Source organism: Cuculus canorus, chromosome 9, assembly GCF_017976375.1.
Source record: "Cuculus canorus isolate bCucCan1 chromosome 9, bCucCan1.pri, whole genome shotgun sequence".
Classification (NCBI taxonomy): Eukaryota; Metazoa; Chordata; class Aves; order Cuculiformes; family Cuculidae; genus Cuculus; species Cuculus canorus.
The window spans coordinates 19,818,029-19,827,075 of NC_071409.1; the positions used below are offsets into that span (position 1 = coordinate 19,818,029).

Genomic DNA, 9,047 nt, shown 5'->3' on the forward strand with positions numbered 1-9,047 from the left:
AAACTGGTTATGAAAATTGAAGCAGAAAATACGTATTACACAGGATATCTTCAAGCACCCTATAATTACTCCATTTTAAATTGTCTGGTTTCCATCAGCCTAGGAAGCTTGAAGTCTTCAAGAGTTACCAGAACTTACACATACACCGATATATAAAAATCAATTTATAGCTCTCCAAGTTAAAGAGTCTTCATAAATGCTTCAGGATTCACGATCCAGCATTTCAGCTTCAAGGAAGTGTTTATCAGCTATAAACCCCATTCTTTTCACGGGTCAACTTTCATAAAGAATAACCTTGCATTTCTGTCATTTCTTCCATGTTAGCTTTCTCATCATCAGAGAATCCAAGGAAACTTAACATGCAATCCTGGAAGGGAAGAACCTTGAACTGATTTCTAAAGTCATCATCAGCTGCACAGAAATCACTGGGGAAAGAAAAGATGCACAAAAAGGTAACTAAATCAGTGCTACATCACTATTTAAAGAGAAGGTCACAACACTATAGGCTAACAGGATGCAAAGTTGAGGTTGAAAGAAAAATAACCACCTACATTTCATTCCTTTTCTCCCAAGCCTTATGAATCCACTCCGCTTTCAGGATAGGAGTACCAAGGCTTACAGCAATCTATAAAACAGCAAAAGCACAAATTGTACCAAGTATTTCCACTTAAGTTTTTCCCACGCCAAGAAAAATTTGGAATCTTGCTTTTGCTTTTCAAGACAAAACTTTCAAAAAGTGAACATATTGCTTCAAGAATCACGTCCAACTAACTCACAAAAACTGGAATGTATTAATTCTTCCACAACTATGAGATCAGATCAATAGCTATTTTGACACTTATTCAAAAGTGCAACATTGTTAGTCTGTTATCCTTCATCCTTCACAAAAATACAAAAACAAACCTCTGTTCCAGTGAAATATGGAATCATTGTTCTGCTTTTGATACTTTGGAGGAAGACAAACACCCCAGTCTGCTTTTACCAAAGAGAAAGTGACTATTCCAAAAGTTACTTCCAGGACCACTTGAGAGAGATTGTAAAGTTTCCCTATTTTCTCTGCTTCAGTTGGCAGAAAGGAGGGTTTGAACAGAGTTACAAAGTAGGTCTTCTCTTCCAACTGCAACACTACAAAAACAGACTAGGAAAAAGCAACAGCCTACTAAGAATTCAAACAAAGGAGAGTCAAGGGACATAGGCATTGCTATGTCATATCCCATGGTACAATCTATCAACTTGTATTTACTTGTCAACTGGACATACGTGTCTTGAATGATTCTCTTTCGGTGTTGTCAGAAAAAAACCCACCACTATACTTAAAGGAAAATTCGAATGCTTATACATAGTAAGTTTAAAATATTTTTTAAAAGATGCATACAAAATTCAGTATTAAAGTTTTTTCACAAGTTACCTCAAAGTTTGTCAAAGTTCTGACAAAAAAAAAAAGCAGGCATGTTGATATATAAACACCTATTGATTAGTGACAAATGTTTATAATCATTTAAAGTACTGATGCTATTAGCACTTAAACATTTTGGTTCTTGTTAATTACTAGTCTATTTCAAAAACTCTGCATTTAGGCCATTTATATTATTTAGATCTCTGACAGAGAGAAAGAACATGTCAACGCTCAACAACAGAGATTAACTTAGGGTTACAAGTCATTGTTGTGAGCACAGGGGAAAAAAAACAGCAACTAATGAGCTGAAGCAAGACCTAGTCTACAGGACCCAAATTCTGAAATTTTCCATAAAGTACCAACTCAAGCTTACATACTCTGAATTTGTCTCCATGGGTTGAGTTAGCCACCAGATGTGTAACTTTTGAGCTAAAGTCCCTTCGAATAACTCCACCCATATGATGAACCAAGGTCACTAGCTCAACCTGGAAAATGAAATAAGTTTTGAGAATATATTTTGAAGCTTACAGTGCAGAGCCATACAAAAATAGTTCGCAAAGCAAAATACAGGAGGTTACATTAAATGTCTAGTAGTAGAAATACTAATTTTTTCTTACAACAACTTACATCGGCAGAAGATACAGCTAATACATCAGAAGTATTAATTTTTTACTTCTAACAGCCTTACTGTGTAGCTTGAAGAAGGCTACCCAAGCCATCACTACTCTTGTACTCATCATACATAATGCCTTCACATGTGCATGTACAATAGATTTAAGTTATATTGCCCTCATGGATTTAATCAAGTCTACCTGAAGGGGTAATTGTCAGAATTTACATAAGACCGATTTGTCCAATTTTAATCTAGCCAATCAAATGTAACTATCCTTAACATTCCGCAAAGGCTGTTGTTTTGGTTTGGTTTGTTTAATGTTGATGAAGGTGTGGAGCCATATTGTTGATTCCCAGGTGTCTAACAGGGACATTAGCTGCCAACTGCATCACCGATATGGAGAAGCGAAGTGCTAGAGCATCAAACCATTTCACGCCTACATATGTCAAGACTACAGTCCCAACAGCACAACAGCGAGATGGCACAGCAGCAAGGTACCATCTGCAGATGCTATGAACAAGACTACAAAGCTCTATTTGACCATGCTACTACCTGTACAAATGAGAGGACACTATTGAGTAAACTCCACCTTATTTGAAGCCCAAATCTACAAATCTAAGTCCTACTGAACTAGGGCTATTTTAACGTCATTCAACAAAAAAAAGTGACCAAAACTGGCATGTACAAGGTGACTTGCACAAGGAAACAGTTTCTTTCCCATCTTCAAACATCACTGCCTCTGGATGTGCAACAAGGCAATTCATTCCCCCGCATGAGCTCTAGTCACCGTTAAACCCTATGGGTGATAGGGCAGAAAGAATATTTTTAAAAACAGCCACTGAACATAGTTTTATCAATCCAAATGAAAATGTCTTACCAATTCCTCTTTCTTTCTGAATCCCGTAAAGCACAGTACCAAGTTCAACATACTTGCACAGTAGAGTGGGCGACACGAGAAAGGTAAAGGCTGAAATTAAGAAGTAAGTGTATTAGTCAAAAGCATATTGTTTCCATGACAGTTTTAACACTATCTTTAATTCAGTCCTATTGTTCTTAGTATTAAAATGCATCAGACACTAATCCAAGTCTGTGTATTCAGTTGTACACTGACAAATCTGGAGCTGAAGTAACTAGAGCATCCCCAAGTTCCACAGGTACCACTCCATCCTGTTTTTTCCCCCTCCCCAATCCACTTCCTCTGCACAACAAGCTTTGGAAACATAAAGCATCTGCTTCAGCAGCATTTGTATGCTGTCTTTCCTAATGGTACAAATCCCAGCTAGGGGGGTCAACAACTCTCACAACTACTGCAGTAGTCAGTCTTCGTAGTGTTTGCCTGTGCCTTCTCACTACATGCATACAGTATTATAAAACAATATTATAAACTTGCTTTTCCTAAAATTCTCTTGGTAAGAGCATTTATGATTGAGTAGCAAAGCAAAACAGCTTTTGAACATTTAACATTTAGAACATCCTGCACCAGAGCACTACTCAGACAACTTCAACAGAAAGCACATACCTCTCCTTTTCGTGCACAGTGCAGCACTACTGGAGGTCCAATGACACGGCAATCTGCTTTGCGGAGGTTGTTAAAAACAGAATCTTGGAAGTCAGATATAACAAATACAGTCTCAAATTCTGGGGAATCCGAATCTCCAAGTTCTTCTATCGTGTCTATCTTTATGTAAGGCACTTTAATTTCCTTGATTTATGGGGATGAAGGAGAAAGAATTATTCAAGCAACGCACTTATACTAGTATCAAAATTCAACTGATTTTTATTTTGGACTGTTAGAAAACACATACAATTTTGATTTCAAAGAGATTCTTAGGATTTGTGAAAGCTGAATAAGATGCACTGTTCTCTAGCATAAGAATAGCTATGAACTACACTTAAAAATCTTACAGAAGTTCCTCCTTCTGAATAAGAATTTTAGTTACTTTATTAGTTTATGTATCAGTTGACACTGACCGTATCGCATTGGAAATATCTATAGACTGAAAAAAACTAAGCACAAAAGAAATGAAATTCCAGGCAGAACAGATTAAGGCACTCCTGCATGCTACTAAAAAGCAGCACCCAGCTTGCAACAGCAACATCCATGCTGTGCAAGACCTCAAGAACAAAAAGTTAATTGTTTATTGCTTGATGGTTTTAATGGCTCTAAAAATTCAGGCAGTTCCAGTTTCAAACATTAGTTACATAACATTTCCTATATTTCACTTCAAGAAATGAAGAGCCACTTTTTACACTTCAGTTTAAATGCAGCTTCCAATTGAAAGAGAAGTCAATTAACCAATTATGAAGTCAGTTCATAGCAAAAACTTATGTGTTGACTGAAAATAAGCATGCAGTTGAATGTCTCTGTTAAGATTCTATCCCCCTGTTAGAAAACACCACTAATTAAGAGCTGCAGACATTACTTCCATATTTGAGAGTTTGTAAAAAGAGACAATTTCAATGAGCTTTAAGTGACACCACCAGAAACATTAGCATAGATTGTGACTAGTGTGCCGAGTTAATATAAATTACTGTGTGTGCACATTTTGGTCCAAGTGAAGTACAACATGCTGCATGCAATCACATGTGCTTAATTGCATGACATACCATATGAATAATACTTTTTATTAGCTTTTCTTCTGATTCACCAGGACTAGATTCCTTTATCTTTATAACTGGTACTTCCATTATCTTAATGGTCTGTGGAAGAGGAGAATTTCAGTACAGAACCAAATTGATTACTGGAACTCTAGAAGCACACCATCTCAATTCCAGTGACTGTTTAGCTTAGACCCACATACCTCCAAGGCCTTCAGAAGCTCCTCACATTTCCCTGCTTCTTGAACCAAAACCACTCTTGTTTCTATTTGAGGCATTTCTTCTGTTATAGAAAAACAGGGAAGTTTGTATTTTAATAGAAAAAAATCCATCTTAGGTCTAAAAATCAATTAATAATGTACAGAAGAATACAGGCAGACTGCATCCTTTCAAGATGCCTTGTTTATCAGTAATAAGCCTGAAAATAAACATTATCTCAAGAAGCCTATCCTTTAATTAAGGCGTACCTAATTGAACACAGAGCATAAATTGTCTAGTATACAGTGAAACAAGATCCTGCAATTCACGATCTTACAGTCAAAGTAAGAACATGCAAGAAGAGTCACCAAGGAGGAAGGGGGAACCCAAACAACAAAATTGACTCCATGTTTCTAGATACTAAGACTTGCAAGAACAGACAGATGGTATCTTTTCTAGTTTGTGCTCAAGGTCCATAACTTCCTAGTAACTGCTTAGTTTCACCCATGTATATCAGAACTGCAGTTAGACATCCTGTTCTTTTTATCCACGTATTATTAATAAATTTTCAAAACATTAAGAGAAAGGAACACATGTTGCCTCCATGTAATTTGCACTAAAAGACTGCCACTGGATTTTGACTACTGCACTGCAGGCAACTAACAGAAAAGGTATTTTTTTAATTTCAAGATTTGTTCTTCAATTAATTTCAAGCTCAAGACTATTCATTTCTCCAAGGGCTAGATGTAATTCTACACAACAGAGAAGCTGTTGTTGCCCAACACTACCTTCAAAACGTCACCTGCAACTGTTTATTCTACAGAACAAGTATCAAATGGAATTAACAGCTTTCTACAGATCAGCCTGAAGAGTCATTTGATTTCACAGCTGTAAGCCCAAATTTTTGTAACGAGATGAGTTGAAAATTAAGACCAGTCCCTTTGGTGGTCAAAGGATACCAAACCAACACCCTTCTGGCTACCCTACATATAATTCTGTAGCTCAGCAAAGCACTTGTAGGTATTTGGTAGTTTTGAAAAACCAAAAGAATTTAGCCATTATAAAAACATAGTAGTCTTAAAATAAGCTTATGCCATTACCTTCAACATCCAAAACAGATCCAGGAAATACATTCTCTTTAGAGATTTCAATACTTTTTGAATCAAGAACAGAAGAATCAGCCAGGAGACTCCTCCCAGTTTCGGACACCAGTGTGCTGTTGTCAGCCATGATTATGTCTTGTCTTTCTTCAACAGCTAGAATATAAATGTGCTAAGATTAATGAACTTTTGCAACTGTATAAGAGTTCTATGACTAGGGCAGTCAGAATTAACTTCAGATTTCTGAAAACAAAACATTTAGACTCTTAATAAAATCCCATTCACACTGATAGAGCAGTTCTCAAAGAGTATTAGGAGTCATATAACTGGTAGAGAGGACAGAAAATAAACCCATTACAGAAGTGGTTTTGAGCAGGCTGCCTACCACAGGTGTAATTCATTTGCACAGAAAGCTGCAGAGAGGGTACTTCTTCTCTGAGCAGTAACTCTAGTGTTCATTTTAAAAAGTCTTGTCACAGAACACCAACAAACTAAAAGCACTTGTTTGCTTCAGTAATAGACTATTGTAAGCTAGATTTGAGACCAAGGCTAGTATTGTTAAAGGGAAACATTAGCAAAGAATTAGGGTACACAATGCATCTTGCTATAATTTGATTTTTCAGATGAACTGCTTAGAGTTAGTTACATAAAAATGACTACTTGGGAGTAGAACCAGCAACATTCACTCAGAGAAACATATTTTTTCTTAAAATGCTTGAGTCTCTACAAAGTTAATAAGCATATATATGTCTACCTGTATGATCTAGTCTACTGTCCTACACTAACTATAATATAGTAGAAGTATGCATCAGGTCATCTGTCTTCTCACAGATAGATCATATCTATGCTCTCCCCACCCATCAAATAAACTTGTCACATGAGAGAAATAAGAATTGTGCCTTTCTAATGTTTTGTATACATATCTACCTGAATCTTGTTCCAGAAAATTTCTTCCAAGACACCTGCCCAACACGTAGCACACTTTCTTTTGCGCATGAAGTTAGAATCATGCACTTCCTGTGATTCATCATTGACACAAACTTAAATATTTGCACAGTGGTATCAGAAACCACTTAGAACAACCGCTGTATCTGAACTGCTGTAGGATAATAACCCTCTGCAGCACTTGAACTAAAGTCCTTCTGCTTATGACTGTAAACACCCCTTTAAAACAGTAGCCACCCAAACAATACACTAAAGCATTGTCTGAAAGAAAACTCATGAGATAGTAAAACCCTTAGAGAATATCCATCCTATTTTTCAAGTTGTGCAATGCCTGTCCAATGACACAGCAAAGTAAAAGACAGAAGACAAAAAACAATGAGTATTTCAGCATAGCTGCAATATAGAAAAGAGTTCATCTTCTGGAGTTCAGGAGATCATGTTTGAGACTCTTAGACAGGATTCACATCTTCATGATGTATCAGGTAAGTTCCTAATATACTGATAAGGAACAAGTCAACACTACAATTCCATCATAATTCTAGTCATATTCAGTTATCAAATTTGCCGCCTCATTTGTAATTTTAATGTCACATACAGCAGGCTCCATGAATGAAGTTTCCTAGCAGTAAGCCCCAGTCACCCAGCTAGTTTATCTCAGAATAGCTTGAGACCTAGCAAGAAGGGAAAGTACCATTAACCAGAAACAATCTTCCCTTATCACCTGTCCAGAAGGTTATAAAGATACCATGGGTAACTGTCACACAATTACCTCTTCTTTCACAGTGAGGTTGGAGGGAAGCATAACCTTTGACAAGTCAAACCATATTGTTAATAACAATTACTATACGGGTATATAGAAGACCAGACAAAAAAACAGCCTCCAGTTAAGGGTACCATAAAATTTAAAACCTACATCCTATTTTTAAAAAGTCTGATTCCTGTCATGATGCTGTTGTTATACCTAATAAACGTGCATACGACCTCACAGAGTTCTTAGGATATCTGGGATAAGCACATTATTGGGAATGGCATGGATGGCATGGCTTTTCCAATTTATTTATTAACGGGGTTCCATTCTGTCTGTATTTAAAAAAATATTCGCCGTTTTAGTGGTCACATATTAGTAGCATAATACTCATCACTAGACTCATATACTGAGAGTGCCAAGATGCAGGAGAGAATAAACACCACACAGAAGGTACAAAAACAACAGTTCCCTTTCACATAAAAATGAGCAAAAGGCAGAACACCATCACTGCAGACCCAAACACCCTTACAGCATCACATGAAAGGATCTTATCAATGCTTACAAATATCTAAAGGGTGGGTGGCAAGAGGATGGGGCCAGGCTTTTCTCAACAGTACTCAGAAACAGTACAAGGGGCAACTGGTACAAACTGGAACACAAGAACTTCCATACTTCTTTACTGTAAGGATGACAGAGCAGTGGAACAGACTGCTCGGGGAATGTGTGGAGTCTCCTCTAGAGGCATTCAAAATCCATCTGGACGCAATCCTGTGCAAACCCACTCCAGGTGACCCTGCTTTATCAGGGACGTTGAACTGGATGACCTCTAGAGGTCCCTGCCAACCCCACCGTTCTGTGACTTCTCATCAATTCGTAGAAAGCCTGAAGGTCACACAGCACCCACAAGCTAAGACGTGTTCCTTAAAGCAAGGAGACGACCCTGAGACTCCTCGTGTCATAGAATAGCTTGGGTTGGAAGAGACCTTAAAGATCATCCAGTTCCAACCTCCCTACCATGGGCGGGGACATCCCACTAAATCAGGCTGCCCAAGGCCCATCCAACCTGGCCTTGAACACCCCAGGGATAGGGCAGCCACAGCTTCCCTGGGCAACCTGTGCCAGTGCCTGTGCCACTCATGGTGAAGAGATTCTTCTTTACGTCTGGTCTAAACCTGCCCCTCCCCAAGGAGCGCCCAGGAGCGCGGCCGAGCTGCCCTGCTCCCGCCTCAGCAGCCGGGCAAGGAGGGCCCAGAGCGGGGCTGTACAGCCGCGAGGGCTCCCCAGGCCCCACGGACACAGGCCGCCCGCACCCACCAGCCCCAGCTCACCGCCGCCACCTGCCAGCCGCAAAGCCAGGCTCCGCCATGAGCGGCCGCCGCCGCCGATTCAAAAAGCCAGCGGTGGCACTAAGGGCGCCGCCTATTGGCTGCCGGCCCCGCCGCTCCGCGG

General features: G+C 38.9%; 1 protein-coding gene across 2 annotated transcripts in view; it reads right to left on the reverse strand.

Moving 5' to 3' along the window:
- The window catches only part of ECT2 (epithelial cell transforming 2), a 29,779-nt gene extending 20,759 nt beyond the window's left edge, over nt 1-9,020 (reverse strand). The window contains exons 1-9 of one of the 2 annotated variants that reach the window (XM_054074866.1): nt 8,927-9,020; nt 5,906-6,061; nt 4,811-4,890; nt 4,617-4,709; nt 3,529-3,711; nt 2,887-2,976; nt 1,774-1,881; nt 552-625; nt 295-425 (exon numbers count right to left, since the gene is read on the reverse strand). In XM_054074866.1, the coding sequence (XP_053930841.1) occupies nt 295-425; nt 552-625; nt 1,774-1,881; nt 2,887-2,976; nt 3,529-3,711; nt 4,617-4,709; nt 4,811-4,890; nt 5,906-6,035 (889 nt within the window). In that variant the 5' untranslated portion in view covers nt 6,036-6,061; nt 8,927-9,020. Of the gene's footprint in view, nt 1-294; nt 426-551; nt 626-1,773; nt 1,882-2,886; nt 2,977-3,528; nt 3,712-4,616; nt 4,710-4,810; nt 4,891-5,905; nt 6,062-8,926 lie in introns of those variants that run through there. The other variant, XM_009562464.2, reaches the window with a different exon arrangement.
- Nucleotides 9,021-9,047: the final 27 nt, after the last annotated feature.